At 51.4% G+C, this 18,354-nt stretch overlaps 1 protein-coding gene across 1 annotated transcript in view; it reads left to right on the top strand.

Annotated features, from left to right (window-relative positions):
- The window catches only part of DOCK5 (dedicator of cytokinesis 5), an 81,352-nt gene that overhangs the window by 52,623 nt on the left and 10,375 nt on the right, over positions 1–18,354 (top strand). The window contains exons 35-48 of the mRNA XM_030964066.1: positions 1,054–1,210; positions 1,989–2,029; positions 2,122–2,212; positions 2,683–2,802; positions 4,173–4,262; positions 5,007–5,111; positions 6,418–6,559; positions 9,331–9,412; positions 9,604–9,688; positions 10,838–10,924; positions 11,335–11,511; positions 13,795–13,878; positions 14,276–14,413; positions 15,475–15,641. Of these exons, the coding sequence (XP_030819926.1) occupies positions 1,054–1,210; positions 1,989–2,029; positions 2,122–2,212; positions 2,683–2,802; positions 4,173–4,262; positions 5,007–5,111; positions 6,418–6,559; positions 9,331–9,412; positions 9,604–9,688; positions 10,838–10,924; positions 11,335–11,511; positions 13,795–13,878; positions 14,276–14,413; positions 15,475–15,641 (1,566 nt within the window). The remainder of the gene's footprint in view (positions 1–1,053; positions 1,211–1,988; positions 2,030–2,121; positions 2,213–2,682; positions 2,803–4,172; positions 4,263–5,006; positions 5,112–6,417; positions 6,560–9,330; positions 9,413–9,603; positions 9,689–10,837; positions 10,925–11,334; positions 11,512–13,794; positions 13,879–14,275; positions 14,414–15,474; positions 15,642–18,354) is intronic.

Raw genomic sequence — 18,354 nt, 5'->3', positions numbered from 1 at the left:
ATATATATAATAGACAATAATGTAAAAATATATGATATCAAATACGTATAATATATAATATAAAACAATTTTTATATTCTTTTATATTATGTATTCTATTTTTTATATTATTTTATATAATATATATTATCTATATATTGTATTTTTATTATTTTATATTATATATATTATGTTTTATGTTATTTATATTTTATATATTATATTATGTTTTATTTATATATTATTATATTTTATATTTTTACTTTATATTTTGTATATTACTCATATATGTTTTTATATTATTTTATATTATATATTGTTTATATAACATGTATTTTTTCACACTTTATTGGGCTGCTTTCCTAATGCAAAGGAGCCCTAATTCATTAATTATTCCATGAGCAGGAAGCTGCAGCAGCTGCAGTGACCTTAGTGCTGTGCAGGTGTTCTGGGGCTGATTGCCCAGAAATCAGGGGTCTGTTCTGCACTTTTAACTGCCCTAAACTGGAGGTGGAATTCAGAGTCAGCTGCCAGACTGGGGAGGGGGCTGCAAGTGCAAGTATTGGGTAATTTTTGAAAATTACTGAGTAGTGAATCTGCCATATATTTTTTAAGATTGCTATAAGAGTATTCCGTGTAATCAGCAGACTCATCGAGTTCTACTAAAGAATTTTAGTGACAAGAAATGTATGAAGTGTCTGTTTGAGTCTAGTCTGCTTTAATGTACTTCTGAGACAGACTGCTTTGTGGCCATGTACTGACTTCATTTCCTGTGTGTGACTCCAGAGTAGTGGTGAGCAAGCAACAAAATCAAGGTACAGAGTAGATACTTAGTTCAAAGGATTCAAAGGCTCAAAGTTAAAGCAAAATTGGAGCTTTTAGCAAAAAACCTTAATTTTTTTGACCAGCAAGTGCTGTCCTGCCCTGCCTGAGTTGTCTGTCTCAGGTGTGGGTGTCCAGCACTGAGTGTCCATCCAGGGAAATTGGGTAATTCACACCAAAATTTGGGTAATTCACACCAAATCCCATTTACCAGTACTGGGAGGCCCAGCTGAGTGTCCTGGTGTCCTGCAGGCTGCTGGAGCACTGCAGGAAGCACACGTACCTGGCAGCCCCAGGAGAAGTGTTTGCCCTGCTGGTCAGCAGCCTCCTGGAGAACCTGCTGGACTACAGGACCATCATGCACGATGAGAGCAAGGAGAACCGCATGAGCTGCACCGTCAACGTGCTGGTAGGGCTGGGGACATGTCCCTGGGACACCTCCCTGGGCTGGGGACTCGTCACCTGGGCTGAGGACACCTCCCCTGGGATGGAGACACCTGCCCTGGTCTGGGGACAGGTTTCCTGAGCTGGGGACACCTCCCCTGAACTGGGGACAGGTTCCCTGAGCTGGGGACACCTCCCCTGGGCTGGGGATCCCTACTCAGGCTGGAGAAACATTCCCTGGGCTGGGGGCATGTTCCCTGGGACACCTCCCTGGGCTGGGGACACCTCCCCGGGCTTTGGGCACCTCCCCCAGGCTGGAGACTCCTTCCTTGGGCTTTAGGCACCTCCCCTGGGCTTTTCTAGTCCCTTCTGGAATTATTTTTGATCTAGAGGAGGATTTTAATGAATTCCTCATGCCATTTTTGGTTAATGGTGTGCTCAAGTCAGGCTCTGGAGCTATAATCACAGAAAGATGGACAGTCCAGAATCAAGTCCTTGGCTCATCCTCCCAGTCTGGAACCCTGGGACACAGGCAGAGGAGGTGCCTGGCTGATGGCTGGGATCCCTGTTCCCCTGCAAAGAGCCTGTGTCACTTCAGACAAGTGATTTCTCTGATTTGTCCCTTTTTGGAGGTGCTGATGCCCCTCTGGTATGAAGGCATGGTCCCAGGGCTGAGCAGCCAAAACGACAGCAAATATCCCTGAAATGCCTAAAACTGCTGCTCAGGTTACTTGTGTGGAGATGATTCTGCAAATCTGGGCTGCTCTGCATTGCCAGTGTTTGACTTCTTCTCTTGTTGGCAGAATTTCTACAAGGAGAAGAAGCGAGAGGACATTTACATCAGGTAGGCTGTGTCCTGAACAAGCCTTTGTTCCCCTGCAGCTCCCTTGGGTGCAGGAGTCCTTCACACCAGGGAATTGCTTTTGCTTTGCCCAGGTATCTGTACAAGCTCAGGGACCTGCACACAGACTGTGAGAACTTCACAGAGGCTGCCTACACCCTGCTCCTGCACGCTGAGCTGCTCCAGGTATCCCAGGCTTCGGGATTAGTGAGGCACAAACTGCTCAGAATAACCAAAGCACTTTTTTTTCTGCTTTTAATGGGAATTTGAATCATGTAGGTACCAGTGGTCATTGAGGGGCTTCACAATCTTGCAGATGCCACAGCAAAATAGTTATGACTATGATATATATAAATTGATAGAGTTATATATGTAATGATATAATGAGATATAAATAATAATATGATATATAATAATTGTATGTTATAAAGTACATAAAATAAGTGATATAATCAAATAATAATGATAAAAGAAAAGTCATTATTAGCATCAGTTTGTTGCATCCTCCTGCTGCAGTGAGCTGGGAGAGAATGTCTCAGGTTTCTGTCCCTGCCAAACTTCCTTGGCCTCCATCAGGGATTTGTTTTGAGTCACCCTGTAAGGATTTCTCTGGAAGTGTTCCAGTTGTTTCACCTTTACTTTTTTTCCTGTCCCAGTGGTCAGAGAAGCCCTGTGCCCCTCACCTGCTGCAGAGGGACTCCTTCTGTGTGTACTCCCAGCAGGAGCTCAAGGAGAAACTCTACCAGGAGATCATCTCCTTCTTCGACAGGGGCAAGGTGAGTGCTCACCCTGGTGCTGCAGCAAACCCTGCCTTGGCAGATTCACTTTGGTGTGGATTTAGGATTTCCCTACTGGTGAATTCTTGGCTCGGTGGCTGGGGCAGGCAGGGGTTGGTTAAAAGGGAAAAGCAGATGTGGTTCCACACCGGGCTGGGGTTTTGACAGGGACCCCAACACTGCCATCAGCAGGGCCCCTGCTTGTCTGGAGACATTTCAATCCTATTTCTGTGTTGGCCAGAGAGTGTCTGGAAGGTGAAGCTGTTCAAGATTCTGGGTAGATGGGAGCAGGGCAGGTGTTTTCCTTCCTTCCTTCCTTCCTTCCTTCCTTCCTTCCTTCCTTCCTTCCTTCCTTCCTTCCTTCCTTCCTTCCTTCCTTCCTTCCTTCCTTCCTTCCTTCCTTCCTTCCTTCCTTCCTTCCTTCCTTCCTTCCTTCCTTCCTTCCTTCCTTCCTTCCTTCCTTCCTTCCTTCCTTCCTTCCTTCCTTCCTCCCTCCTTCCCCTTCCTTCCTCCCTCCCTCCTTCCTTCCTCCCTTCCTCCCTCCCTCCCTCCCTCCCTCCCTCCCTCTCTCCCTTCCTCCCTCCCTCCCTCTCTCCCTTCCTTCCTTCCTCCCTCCCCTCCTTCCTTCCTCCCTCCCCTCCTCCCTCCCTCCCCTGGAGGGGCTCCTGTCAGGCTTTGGGCTTGCAGGGAGAGAGACTTCCCTGGCTGGCTCTGACCCTGGGAGCTGCACCTTGGAGAGAGGGTTCTGCCAGAGCTGAATGGCTTTGAGCTGAAATAAGGGATTTTAGATGGGATCTTGGGGAGGAATTCCTCCCTGGGAGGGGCTGGGATGGAATTCCCAGGGAAACTGTGGCTGTCCCTGGATCCCTGGAAGTGTCCAAGGCCAGGCTGGAGCACCCTGGCATAGTGGGAGTTGTCCCTGCCCATGGCAGGGTTGGCACTGGGCTTTGAGGTCCCTTTCCACCCAAATTCCATGATCCCATGATGAGACAAACCCCAGGAGCCCCTGTTCAAGTGCTGCTGGAGGAGGAGACCCCCTGGGCTTCTCTCTCTGCTCTTCAGACCTGTCCTTGCGTCTCCCAGTGCCTCAGTTTGTGCTGTCAGGATCTCACTGGAGACCTGGCTTTGTAAATCACTCTCAGATCTCCAAATCACAAGATCTGTATGGCTGTAATAATCCCTGAAAAAAAAAATAAAAAAAATTGCGCAGCAGAGTCTGAGGGAAGCCTGGCAGAGCATGAAAGTAGTGCCTGAATTAAAATCAGCTGCATTTTTGTTTACCTATCTGTGCTAATGAAGGCTTTTAACTGTGTCTTTCATGTTGCTTGTGCTCTTCTTCCCCCTCCTGCCTGTCCTCACCCTCGGTGGAGATGTGGGAAAAAGCCATTCAGCTGAGCAAGGAGCTGGCTGACATGTATGAGAACAAGGTCTTTGACTACGAGGGACTTGGCAATCTCCTGGTGAGGCTTTTCCCTCCATATCCAGCAGGCTGCTGACTGCTTCAGTTAATACTGTTCAAGCAGGATAAACCTAAAATAAATGTATGTTAAAGACAAACAAACCAACTTAACCCCATGGTTTTGTGAAGGTTAGTAGTAGAATAAATATTTTCAGTGTCTTTTCACCTCCTAATTAGCATGATAATAGCATGTGCAGATGTTTAGAATTCTTGGTCTTAACCAAATGAAGTAACAACCAGGGTGTATTTTCAGGCTCCATAAATCTCATCACCTTGTTATTTCTGTGGTAAAAGTGCTGGGCATGAGCACAGAGCTAGAGAATCTTCTTGGCTCAGAATTCTGCTTTTTAGTGGTTAAGGATGAAACCAGATGGTCTTTATGTTCTTTCACAGCAGAATCATCTGCCCAGTTTTATTTCTGCCAGTTCTCTGACATTTGTCACCATTTGTGTCTTCTCCCTTTCAGAATATATTTGTATTTCATTTGTTTTCCCACAGTGAAGGATTTCAAATCTCCTTCTGGAATCCTAAAGCCATGGCATTGTTCTCATGTCTGCAGAGCAGGAAATGAAATTGGTTCTGGCCCAGACAAAGCAAATATTTAATCAAGTAAATGGATGAGGATGAGGGACTGCATCAAAAAGCAGTTGTGAAGTGTGTTCTGAGGGCAGAGATCAGGGATTGTCCCTGGGAATGTGTCCTGGAGCATTCCAAAGTGAAAGTGTGGTGTTGTTTTCTTTTCCAGAAAAAAAGAGCTACTTTTTATGAGAACATCATGAAGGCCATGAGACCTCAGCCCGAGTACTTTGCTGTTGGATACTATGGACAGGGTTTTCCCTCTTTCCTCAGGGTAAGGATCCTTCCCCACTCAACTTCTGCTCTGCTGGAGACCCTGAAAGTCACAACTTCTGCAGAGCTCCCGAGAAAATTTGGTGCCAAACTCCTTTTCCTTTCAGTTGCACTGACAGATCTAAATCCCAGGAGTGTTTCAGAGCATTTCAGTGTCTAAAAAGAGTCAAGTCAGAGATGAAATTTTGTGTGTTACCAGCTCAAGTGGAGTCTGGGTGTTAGAATAGGTATTTTTAGATGATTGATAAGTTCTTCTATGGATTTAAGCAGAATTTACCTTTTGTGTTTGTGCTCCCTCTGAAATGTGATTGTTGCTGTTAGGAAATGTTCAGCCTGTGAAGAATTTATCCCATTGCTTTTCAGCCTCAATCAACCAAATTTTCAGGACAGGGATTATTTCAGGACAGGGAAAGTTTGTCCCACACAGAAGAATTCAAGTGCAAAAGTGCTTCTCATTCCAGCTGCTGAGCACTGCTGGATCTGTGTGGAAGACAGGAATGACTCAGATCCAGGGTCAGCAAGGCTGAAAATATTCCTGTTATTTAAAATTCAGGGCCGTTTTCCCTTCTCAGACTGGAGCTGTTTGAAGCTCTCGAAAGGAGGAAGTGGAAGCCAAGCTCAAAAAAAGAGAAGAGTGTTAAGTTAAAACTGTGTGAGGAGATGGCATGGAGGGCCTTCAGCTCCAGGCCATGTTTTGGAATCCGTCCCTTCCTGAAACACTGCCAGGTGGACAGTGATTGGCCTTGGTCTGGTGTTGGGTGTGTGGAGCAGACCTGCCAGGGGTGACATTGTGGGTGGTGGTGGCCAGGAATGGGGCTGAGGTGAAACTCCCACCTGTGCCCGGGACATCCCTCAGGGAACTCACAGCAGGGCTAGCAGGACCTGCAGTTAAGAATTTCCTGGCACGTTTATTCTGTTACAAAAATCAGCTCCTGGCTGAGATCCCTGTGCTGAAGCTGGGGGTGCTGGGAGGTATGAGCAGCCCAGTGACTCTGGGATGTGTTTGTGTGGCCAGCCCCACCTGTTTGAGGGTGTCCCTGCTCATTGCAGGTGGCTTTAAAAGCTCCTTTCCAGCCCTGTTTGATGATTCTCTGTGCAGCAATGGATTTTTTAGACAAATCTGAGGTTCCCCTTGCCGGGCCTGGCTCCCAGGAGTTGCTGTGCCCTCATTCCAGCCCGTGTTCCTTCCCTCACCTCTTCTGTCCAGCTGGGATCAACCCTTCCCACAAACCAGCTCTGGGGGTGCTTGGGAAGCTGTCCCTCTGCTTTGCTGAATTTTAATTCCCTTTTTCTTTTCCTGCCCACAGAACAAGATTTTCATCTATCGTGGCAAGGAGTACGAGCGCAGGGAGGATTTCAACCTGAAGCTGCTGACCCAGTTCCCCAGTGCTGAGAAGATGACCAGCACAGCCCCTCCAGCAGAGGAGATCAAGGCTTCCCCCAAACAGTGTATCTTTTGGGTTTGGGGCATCTTGGCACACCCAGAGCTCCCTGTTCCCTACAACAGCACAGCTGGTGAACAGCAGTGATGGGAAGTGAGGGGGTTTTTGCTCCTGGGGGATGTGGGGGCAGGCACTGGGCATGAAAATGTGAAAATGGGGCTATCCAGAGCTGTAAGGGTGGATTTAGAGGCTGTCAGAGTTCAACAAGTTGCTGTCAGGGTGAGGAGCAGGCTGCAGGGAGGGTTTCCTGTGTTCTCACTCAGGTGGTGCTGACTGCTCTGGCCATGGTGGGACCCAGTTGGGTGCTTCTGTGTGAAAGATGGGAAATGCACCTGTGAAAAGTGCAGGGTACTCCCTTCTTCCTTGAAGTCCATTAGCATTTATGAAGTGCTGGGGTTTGTGTGTCTTTGCCCTGAAAGTCCCTTTGTAAGAAGTGTGAAGTGATTATGTCACTAAAAGTTGTTGGGTGCAGAGCCCTTACTATTTTTAATTCTTATTTTTCCCTCTGCTGGTGGGACTCCAAGCTGTGTCCCAAGCTCCCCACCAGGCTGAAGACCCTCTGAATTGTGAGTGTGAGCCGGTGGAGATGCTCCAGATTGCTGCCAGTGACTTCAGTCAGTGGCTCCTGGAGGATGCACGCCAGGAAAACCAAATCCTGGGCTGCAGCCTGTGCTCACCAGGCCAGGCTGGAGAATCTGAAGGTCCATTTTGGCCCTCAAACCCTGCACAAAGGCCCAGCCCAGGCAGTGATAGCAGATGCTTCCTGTGCAATCCTCCTGCCAAGCACTGAATCCACAGAGGAAATTAAAATCCATTCAAGATCAAACTTGGTATCAAAAATGCCTCTTCTGTTGCTGCTTTGTTTCAGCTGCTTCCTCTGCATCTGTTTGTGTTTGTTCTGATGTTCCTGGCTCGGGATGAAGCCGAGCTGCAGAGTTTGGAGGCAGATCTGAGCCATCCCCAGGGTTTGGGGGTGTTGGGTTCCGGGGCTCTGGCACAGCCCTGGGATGAAGGGAGCAGCTGCAGGGCTTGGATGTGGGACAGGATCTCCTTGCACTCCCACAAACACCTCCTGACACGAGGAGTGCCCAGGTCTCTGTTGTCTTAGGCAGACCTTGCTGCTCCTGCTTGGTTTTACTTTCAGACTCCTTTAACCTCCTTTGCCTCAGGCTCTTTTTTATTTCTTTAGGCTGTTTTTGCTCTTTTACAACAAAACACCTCGTTCTTCTTTTGGTAGGGATGTGCTGGGGCCACCAGGTAAGCTGTGCTGAGCCTCAGGGTTCCCTGCAGCCCAGAGCAGCCCAGTCCCAGCAGCTGAGCCCAGGCAGCTCAGCAGGGCTCAGCTCAGGCTCAGGAGCTCTGCTGGGGCACACAGCTCATCACTGGGCTCAGAGCCTCAGCTAGCCTGGCTCTGTGCTTCTGGGCTCAGCTCTGCCTGCTGGCTCCTCACACAGGCAGGGTGACTTTGCCCTGGCTCTCCAAATGCCCTTCAGAGCTGCCTCAGTGGACTGAAGGATGTGTGGGGCTGCCTTACCCCCCACTGAAACACTGCTGAAACCTGGGTCTCCTCCAGCCAGGTCTCATGAGCTCTTGGAGATCTATTTCACACCCAGGATAGCTCAGCTACCTCAGAAAGCATAAAATCAGCAGGATGGCTTCTGTGGTAGTGTTGGAAACAAAAAAGTTTTAATAAAAGGCAAAATAACAAAACTCTTTATAGAGAAAAACCGAGCCAGCTGCAAGAGGTTCTTGCTCCTGGTAAAACACCTCACAAAAGCAATTAGTTCCTTTGTTCTCTTCTTTTTCAATAAATTGCTTAGGTGGGACTTTTAGCTCCTTTCCAATTAGCTATCCTTAAGTTTGAGGTGAAGTCCCCCAGGTCCTATGAAGTGTCTTGTTGGCTAATTCAGAAGAGAAACTTTTAGGCTTTTTTCCTTTTTAAAGGAACACAAGATAATTTTGTCACTCTGTCAACAAGGAGCACATTCCTATACACTGCCACTTCAGACAGCAGGGGATTCACAGGAGCCATCTCCTCATGGGGTCAGGTTGGCTCAGCCTTGCTTTTCCAGCCAGCTTTTTGCTCCTGTAAAGCCTCAGCACAGTCCTCAAAGCAGAATTTTGGAGGAACATGATAGGCTGTTGTGCTTGGGGATACAATTACTAAGATCTTTTTAATGTCTGTCATTATTCCCAGGTACAAAAGCTGAGTGTGAAGCAATTCCTTTGTCCAGTTGGCTTCGTGAATCTAAAGGTTGGGAGGGAGGGAGCAGCAGCCTCTGATAAATAACTGTGGGGTGGCAGAAGAGCCAGCTGCAGCCACAGAACCTCCTGCAGAGCCTCCTGCCCTTTTTCTTGTCTCCCAAAGGAGAAATCAGTGGTGCCAAGGACTCCCAAGCACTTTCAGGGAATTTTAGCACCTGCAAGGTGTCCAAGGCCAGGCTGGAGCACCCTGGGGCAGTGGAAGGTGTCCCTGTCCATGGCAGGGGTGGCACTGCATGAATTTCAAGGTCCTTTCCAACTCTAACCGTTCTGGGATTATTGTTTGTAAAGTCCTGTTCCTTTTGGGTTTTTAATTCATAAAGAGCCTTCAGACTGCAAGATGCAAGATAATGCCTGTGACTTGTGATGAATTAGTCAGGTTTGAAGAAAAATACTTAATGAGGGCACAGGGATTTGTGGAAAAGTCTGATAATGGAAACAGGAAGGGTTTTTCTCTCCCTCTCCTGGTTTCTCAAAAGGGTTCCTAGTTTTTCATCCTTAACCAGAGCTGCTCAGATGTGCAGTGCTTCCTTGTGAAGCCTGTGATGAACCTGCCACCTAATTACAAAGATAAACCTGTTCCTGAACAGATCTTAAAGTAATTTATTTTTCTTTTCCCCCAACATTTTGTATGTGTTTTCCCCACTAACTTGGGCACAAGGTGCTGTGCCTTGGTATTTTGTGTAAATTGGGTAAATTCCTCCCCACAAACTGTGAGGAAACGCTTGAACATTTCAGTGAGGGGGATGGGAGGTGAGGAAATCACCTTTTTACTCTGCTTCTTCCCAGCTACTACAGAGCCAACGAGGTGCAGCAGTTCACTCACTCCAGACCTGTCAGGAAGGGAGAGAAGGATCCAGACAACGAGTTTGCTGTGAGTCCTTTGTCTTTTGTTTGGTTTCTTGGTGGCATTTTGACCAAACTGTCACCTTTTCCCCCTCCCTGTGGCCATAGAGGTTGGGATTGAAAAAGCAGGAGACACAATGGGCATTGCAGCCTCTGCTTGAAGCTGGGGGTGATGTCAAGGGGCTCCACAGCTGGATTTGGGCATTCAGCATCCATCAGAATCCATAAATTGGTGCTGTGAGAGCCCAGGCTCAGCAGAGCCCAGTGAGGGGAGGTGGGCACGGCCGTGGGGAGGTGTGCACGGCTGTGGGGAGGTGGGCACGGCTGTGGGGAGGTGGGCACAGCCGTGGGGAGGTGGCCATGGCCGTGGGGAGGTGGCCATGGCAGTGGGGAGGTGGGCATGGCAGTGGGGAGGTGGGCACGGCCGTGGGGAGGTGGCCATGGCTGTGGGGAGGTGGCCATGGCAGTGGGAGGTGGCCATGGCAGTGGGGAGGTGGGCATGGCCGTGGGGAGGTGGGCACGGCTGTGGGGAGGTGGCCATGGCCGTGGGGAGGTGGCCATGGCAGTGGGGAGGTCGGCCAGTGGCCGTGCTGGGAGGTGGCATGGCGGGGGAGGTGGGCACGGCCGTGGGGAGGTGGGCACGGCCGTGGGGAGGTGGCCATGGCAGTGGGGAGGTGGCCATGGCAGTGGGGAGGTGGGCATGGCCGTGGGGAGGTGGGCACGGCAGTGGGGAGGTGGCCATGGCAGTGGGGAGGTGGGAACAGCTGTGGGGAGGTGGCCATGGCTGTGGGGAGGTGGGCACAGCCATGGGGAGGTGGCCATGGCTGTGGGGAGGTGGGCACAGCCATGGGGAGGTGGCCATGGCTGTGGGGAGGTGGGCACGGCTGTGGGGAGGTGGCCATGGCTGTGGGGAGGTGGCCATGGCCATGGGGAGGTGGGCATGGCTGTGGGGAGGTGGGAACGGCCGTGGGGAGGTGGGAACGGCCATGGGGAGGTGGCCATGGCCATGGGGAGGTGGGCATGGCTGTGGGGAGGTGGCCATGGCTGTGGGGAGGTGGCCATGGCTGTGGAGCTCTGCCAGCTCCTTGTGGAAGGCTTACTCCACACAGGAGCGAGTTCAGTTGCAAGGCCAATATTTGCCTTACACCTCAGATATCGTTTTTTCCTTCTCTGACAGAACATGTGGATAGAAAGGACAACCTACACGACAGCTTATTCCTTTCCAGGCATCCTCAAGTGGTTTGAGGTCAAACAGGTCACAACGGTGAGCTCTCCATGGGGTGCATCTCCTCCTCCTCAGTCCCTCATGGGATAAAGCCTTGAACACTTGGGAGTGCCAGTCCTTCCACTGCTGGATGTGGCACAGATAAAAGCAAATTATTTTGTTTCTTACTCAGTGGAGAGGAATAGACCACAGAACATGGAATCCCAGGATGGTTTGGGTTAGGATTTACTTAAAATCATCCAGTGTCACCCTCTGCCATGGCAGGGACACCTCCCACTGTCCCAGGCTGCTCCAGCCTGGCCTTGGACACTTCCACAGCTCCCTGGGAATTCCCTCCCAGCCCCTGCCCACCCTCACAGGGAGGAATTTCTCCCTAAAATTGCATGAAGGTTTGAAAGGTTTATTCTGTGTCTCTAAAGAAAGTTCATTCTATTTCATGTGTCCCTCAGGAGGAGATCAGCCCCCTGGAGAATGCCATAGAGACCATGGAGCTGACCAATGAGAGGATCACCAACGTGGTGCAGCAGCAGGCCTGGGACCGCAGCCTGCCCGTGCACCCCCTGTCCATGCTGCTCAGTGGCATCGTGGACCCTGCGGTCATGGGGGGCTACACCAACTATGAGAAGGTCCTGCCACGTCCATGGAGCCCCTCTGCAGGGCTGGGACACCTGGGGCTGTCCACCTGGAGCAGGGAAAGCTCCAGAGAGCTCAGAGCCCCTGCCAGGGCCTCAAGGGGCTCCAGGAGAGCTGGAGAGGGACTGGGGACAAGGATGGAGGGACAGGACACAGGGAATGGCTGCCACTGCCAGAGGGCAGGGATGGGTGGGATTTTGGGAATTGGGAATTCCTGGCTGAGAGGGTGGGGAGGGGCTGGGCTGGAATTCCCAGAGCAGCTGTGGCTGCCCCTGGATCCCTGGCAGTGCCCAAGGCCAGGCTGGACAGTGGGAGGTGACCCTGCCCATGGCAGGGGTGGCACTGGGGGACTTTTAAGGTCCCTTCCAACACAGATTATTCCAGAATTCCCTGGGGGGGAAGGATGGAGGGACAGAACACAGGGAATGGCTTCCACTGCCAGAGGGCAGGGATGGATGGGATATTGGGCAGAATTGTTCCCTGGGAGGGAATTCCCAGAGCAGCTGTGCCTGCCCCTGGATCCCTGGCAGTGCCCAAGGCCAGGCTGCACAGGGCTCTGATCCCTTCTGGGCCTCCTCTGCAGTGGGATGAGAACCTGCTCCTGCCTTGTGGGGCACAGAGGTGCTCAGGCAGCCCAGGTAGCAGAGAAAAGCCCAAACCTGCCCTTTCTGCCCTGGATCAATAGGGAATGAGCAGGCAGAAGAGGCTTTCTCTTGCCAGCAGCCTCTGTGTCTTTGGAGTCTTGCAACAGAGCAAATGATTCAGGAAAAAAAGCAGCATTTCCTGTGCAGGTTTACTCAGCTGACTTCACTTGAGCAGTGTAGGTTGTTCTTTTTTGTAATGTTTAACTTAAGCTGTTGATTCCCTCCACCTAATGATGAAATGCCCAGCACAGAATGCACTGCTTGTTTCCACAAAGGGGTGGAATGTGGTAAAACACATTTAATTCTCCTCAGCTGTGTCCCAGCCCCATGAAATGAGGTGCACACGTTAATTGGGAGAGGGGCTGATTGATCTGGGGTCTGACTCTGCTGATTCCAGAGGAGTTTGGGTGCTTTGCCAGGGCTGAATTTGGCCCTGAATCCTCCCATTTTATGAATTAAGGTTGACATCAAGTTTAGCATTACAGAAGTGGGAAAGCAGTTAAAACTAGAAAACACAAAATCTCTGCAGGCACATCTGGAAATACTCATTTCTGGTTCATATTTTCCTATTTCAGCTGCAGATCAGTGCAGAACATTTGGCTTTTGTGGGCGGCTAAAATCTGAGTTTTAATTGTTTCATTGTAGCCAAAACCCAAAGTTGGGGTTTTTAAACATCTTTCATCTTGCAATAATTACGCACTTTCAAGGAAAATCCTCTGGGACCAACCCAGCAGCCCTTTCCCAGGCTCACCTCCATCCTGTTCAGGATCAAACCCCCAGCCCTATAAACCTGTACCACAGTCCAGTCTTACAGAAGTAAAAAAAAATATACTCAGAGGCTGAAATAGCTCAGAGAAACAAATGAAAAACTTATTAGGGGGTTTATCTAGGAAAAAAAATATTCTGAGCAGGAATTGGGATCCATTTTAATGGGATGCATCATGGGAATTGGCACAAATTTAAGTTTTCAGTCCAGGAAAGTGGATTTGTGTTTGTTCAACTTCAAACCAAGACCAGATTGTGCTGATTAAAGGTAAACCCAGGAGAAATGGAGACTAAAGGTGCTTTGTTGAAGGAAACTGGGAGGCCAAATCCCAGCATGGTCTTTATTTCTACTGAATCTTTGTAACCAGCCCCAGGTGAAAACAAGGGATTTAGGGGCTGAAATAAGGAAATTGCAGCAGGAGCTGCTTTGCTGTCCTTGGGGCAGCTGTGCTTGTGTGCTGTGGGGCACTGACTGCTGGAAAAGAAAGAGGCTTTTTGAAGTCAGAACTTGAGGTTTTGGGTCTGTCACTCACATTTAAGTGAGAAGTAGAAGTGGTAGAACCTCAGTTATTCAAATCAATGCTGGTTTGTGAGAAGGGGATCAGGACTGAGCAAACCCTTTCTGATGCAGTAACTGTTTTTCCATGTGTCTCACTAGGAAAAAAACATTAGTTTTTTAAAATAAAAAGTGGGCTTTGTTCTCTCTTCCCAAGAAATAACCCTGGTTCTTTGTCCCCCAGCTTGGTGCCAGCACAGTTTGGGTTTAATATGAGGAATAATGGCAGTGAATTGCTCTTAAAGGATCTTCAGAGGTGCTGAGGAAGCAGTGTCTGTGTCACCTGTGTCACCTTCTCTCTGTGCTTCCAGGCCTTCTTCACAGAGAAATATCTCCAAGAACATCCTGAAGATCAAGACAAAATTGAGCTGCTCAAGCAACAAATTGCTATACAGGTATGGAACTGGGAGAGCTGGAGGCACTGGGGAGGGAAGAGGGAATCCTGGAATGGTTTGGGTGGGAAGGGACCTTAAAGCCCATCCTGCCATGGGCAGGGACACCTTCCACTATCCCAGGCTGCTCCAAATCCCATCCAGCCTGGCCTGGGGAAAATGTTGATGTTTGTTCAACACCTGGAGCTGCAGCACTGAAGTTCCCTCGCTGGCAGCAGCTCTGAGGCAGCCCTTCAGCTCCCTTGCTGTGTCCCTGTTTATCTTCCCCTCTGCAAACACAAAACACGTTGATTTAAATCCTTTAATTTTATCTGAGCTGCTGAACTCACCCTCTGGGGAGCAGCAGGGCTGGTTTGTGCTCCTGCAGCTCATTCTGCTCCTTCCTCCCACCCTGCCTCAGATGCCTCTCCTGGCGGAGGGGATCCGGATCCACGGCGAGAAGCTGACGGAGCAGCTGAAGCCGCTGCACGAGAGGCTCACAGCCTGCTTCAAGGAGCTCAGGAGGAAGGTGGAGAAGCAGTATGGGGTCATAACTCTGGTGAGGGAACCTGGTTCTTCCACGTTTTGCCCCAGAGGAACCCAACTCCCCCTTTTCCACCTATGGGTGGGTGTGAGGTGGTGTCACAGAATCCCAGAATCATCAGAGTTGGGAAAGAGCTTTGAGACCAGGGAGTCCCATCTGTGCCCAGTGCCCACCCTGTGCCCAGCCCAGAGCTCTGAGTGCCACCTCTGGGGATGGGCACTCCAACCCTCCCTGGGCAGTGCCAGGCCCTGAGCCCCCTTTCCATGGGGAAATTCCTGCTGTGCCCACCCAGACCCTGCCCTGGCCCAGCCTGAGGCCGTTCCCTCTGCTCCTGTCCCTGTTCCCTGGGATAAGATCCCAAATCCCCCCGGCTGTGCCCTCCTGGCAGGAGCTGTGCAGAGCCACAAGGGCCCCCTGAGCCTCCTTTGCTCCAGGCTGAGCCCCTTCCCAGCTCCCTCAGCCTCTCCTGAGGCTCCAGCCCCTTCCCGAGCTCTGTTCCCTGCCCTGGATTGCCCCCAGCTCCTCCATGTCCTTCCTGAACTGGGGGGCCCAGAACTGGACACAGCCCTTGAGGTGGGGCCTGTCCCATTGCCCAGGGGACAGTCCCTGCCCTGCTCCTGCTGGCCACTCTGCTCCTGATCCCACCCAGGTGCCTTTGGCCTTTTTGGCCCTGTGGGCACACCTGGGCTCATGTCCAGCTTTGTCCATCAGTGCCCCCAGGTCCTTTTGTGTCCAGCAGCTCTGTCCCCAAGCTGGGGGTTGTGGCCCAAGTGCAGGCCCCTTGCTGTTGTTAACCCTTGTGTCCCCGGGTTCAGGCCCTGGGCCCAGCCTGCCGGGCCCCAGTGCAGAGCCAGCCTTGCTGCTGGGCCCAGCCTGCCAGGCCCCAGTGCAGAGCCAGCCTTGCTGCTGGGCCCAGCCTGCCGGGCCCCAGTGCAGAGCCAGCCTTGCTGCTGGGCCCAGCCTGCCGGGCCCCAGTGCAGAGCCAGCCTTGCTGCTGGGCCCAGCCTGCCAGGCCCCAGTGCAGAGTCGGCCTTGCTGCAGATCTGCTGTTTGCTCACTGTGTTCCCTCCCTGCAGCCCCCAGTGCTGACGGACAGGAAGCCGAGCCGCTCAGGCTCAGTGGTGCTGCCCTACATCATGTCCTCCACCCTCAGGAGGCTCTCGGTCACCTCCGTGGCCTCCTCTGTGGTCTCCACCTCATCCACCTCGTCCGACAGCGCTTCCTCCAGGCCGGGCTCCGACGGGTCAGTGGCTGCAGTGATGGCAGTGGCTGGTAGAGTTTGGCAGTGATTGGCAGTGATTGACAGTGCTGGTAGTGATTGGCATTGATGGCAGTGATTGACAGTGATGGCAGTGACTGACAGTGACTGACAGTGACTGACAGTGACTGGCAGTGATTGGCAGTGATGGCAGTGATTGGCAGTGATGGCAGTGATTGGCAGTGACTGGTAGTGATTGGCAGTGATTGGCAGTGATGACAGTGACTGGCAGTGACTGCAGTGATGGCAGTGACTGCAGTGACTGCAGTGACTGCAGTGATGGCAGTGATTGGCAGTGATTGACAGTGACGGCAGTGATGGCAGGGACTGGCAGTGACTGCAGTGACTGGCAGTGATTGGCAATGACTGGCAGTGATGGCAGTGACTGCAGTGACTGGCAGTGATTGGCAATGACTGGCAGTGATTGGCAGTGATTGGCAATGACTGGCAATGACTGGCAGTGACTGGCAGTGACTGGCAGTGATTGGCAGTGACTGACAGTGATGGCAGTGACTGCAGTGACTGGCAGTGATTGGCAGTGCCGGCAGTGCTGGCAGTGATGGCAGTGATTGGCAGTGATTGGCAGTGACTGGCAGTGACTGACAGTGATGGCAGTGATTGGCAGTGATGACAGTGATGGCAGTGACTGGCAGTGCTGGCAGTGATGGCAGTGATTGGCAGTGACTAGCAGTGATGACAGTGATTGGCAGTGATGGCAGTGATTGGCAGCGACCGGCAGTGACTGGCAGTGACTGACAGTGATGGCAGTGATTGGCAGTGATGACAGTGATGGCAGTGCCGGCAGTGCTGGCAGTGATGGCAGTGATGACAGTGATTGGCAGTGATTGGCAGTGATTGGCAGTGACTGGCAGTGATTGGCAGTGATTGGCAGTGATTGGCAGTGTCTGGCAGTGATGGCAGTGATTGGCAGTGATGGCAGTGATTGGCAGTGACTGCAGTGATTGGCAGTGATTGGCAGTGATGGCAGTGATTGGCAGTGATTGGCAGTGATTGGCAGTGACTGCAGTGATTGGCAGTGATTGGCAGTGATTGGCAGTGATTGGCAGTGCCGGCAGTGCCGGCAGTGATGGCAGTGATTGGCAGTGCCGGCAGTGATTGGCAGTGATGGCAGTGATGGCAGTGATTGGCAGTGACTGGCAGTGACTGGCAGTGATTGGCAGTGACTGCAGTGATTGGCAGTGATTGGCAGTGACTGGCAGTGACTGGCAGTGATTGGCAGTGACTGGCAGTGATTGGCAGTGATTGGCAGTGCCGGCAGTGATTGGCAATGATGGCAGTGATTGGCAGTGACTGGCAGTGACTGGCAGTGATTGGCAGTGACTGCAGTGATTGGCAGTGATTGGCAGTGACTGGCAGTGACTGGCAGTGACTGGCAGTGATTGGCAGTGCCAGCAGTGATTGGCAATGATGGCAGTGATTGGCAGTGACTGGCAGTGACTGGCAGTGACTGGCAGTGATTGGCAGTGATTGGCAGTGATTGGCAGTGTCTGCAGTGATTGGCAGTGATGGCAGTGATTGGCAGTGACTGGCAGTGACTGGCAGTGACTGGCAGTGATTGGCAGTGATTGGCAGTGATTGGCAGTGTCTGCAGTGATTGGCAGTGATTGGCAGTGATGGCAGTGATTGGCAGTGATTGGCAGTGATTGGCAGTGTCTGCAGTGACTGGCAGTGATTGGCAGTGATTGGCAGTGATTGGCAGTGTCTGCAGTGATTGGCAGTGATGGCAGTGATTGGCAGTGACTGGCAGTGACTGGCAGTGACTGGCAGTGATTGGCAGTGATTGGCAGTGATTGGCAGTGCTGGCAGTGATTGGCAGTGATTGGCAGTGATTGGCAGTGACTGACAGTGATGGCAGTGATTGGCAGTGATGACAGTGATGGCAGTGCCGGCAGTGCTGGCAGTGATGGCAGTGATGGCAGTGATTGGCAGTGATTGGCAGTGATTGGCAGTGACTGGCAGTGACTGGCAGTGATTGGCAGTGATTGGCAGTGTCTGCAGTGATGGCAGTGATTGGCAGTGATGGCAGTGATTGGCAGTGACTGGCAGTGACTGCAGTGATTGGCAGTGATTGGCAGTGATGGCAGTGATTGGCAGTGATTGGCAGTGATTGGCAGTGCCGGCAGTGATTGGCAATGATGGCAGTGATTGGCAGTGACTGGCAGTGACTGGCAGTGACTGGCAGTGATTGGCAGTGATTGGCAATGATGGCAGTGATTGGCAGTGACTGGCAGTGACTGGCAGTGATTGGCAGTGACTGGCAGTGATTGGCAGTGATTGGCAGTGATTGGCAGTGACTGGCAGTGATTGGCAGTGACTGGCAGTGATTGGCAGTGATTGGCAGTGTCGGCAGTGATTGGCAGTGACTGGCAGTGATTGGCAGTGATGCAGTGATTGGCAGTGACTGGCAGTGACTGGCAGTGATTGGCAGTGACTGCAGTGATTGGCAGTGATTGGCAGTGACTGGCAGTGACTGGCAGTGACTGGCAGTGATTGGCAGTGCCAGCAGTGATTGGCAATGATGGCAGTGATTGGCAGTGACTGGCAGTGACTGGCAGTGACTGGCAGTGATTGGCAGTGATTGGCAGTGATTGGCAGTGTCTGCAGTGATTGGCAGTGATGGCAGTGATTGGCAGTGACTGGCAGTGACTGGCAGTGACTGGCAGTGATTGGCAGTGAT

The sequence above is a fragment of the Camarhynchus parvulus genome, chromosome 22, assembly GCF_901933205.1.
Source record: "Camarhynchus parvulus chromosome 22, STF_HiC, whole genome shotgun sequence".
Classification (NCBI taxonomy): domain Eukaryota; kingdom Metazoa; phylum Chordata; class Aves; order Passeriformes; family Thraupidae; genus Camarhynchus; species Camarhynchus parvulus.
This window is presented reverse-complemented; position numbering and strand designations above follow the sequence as displayed.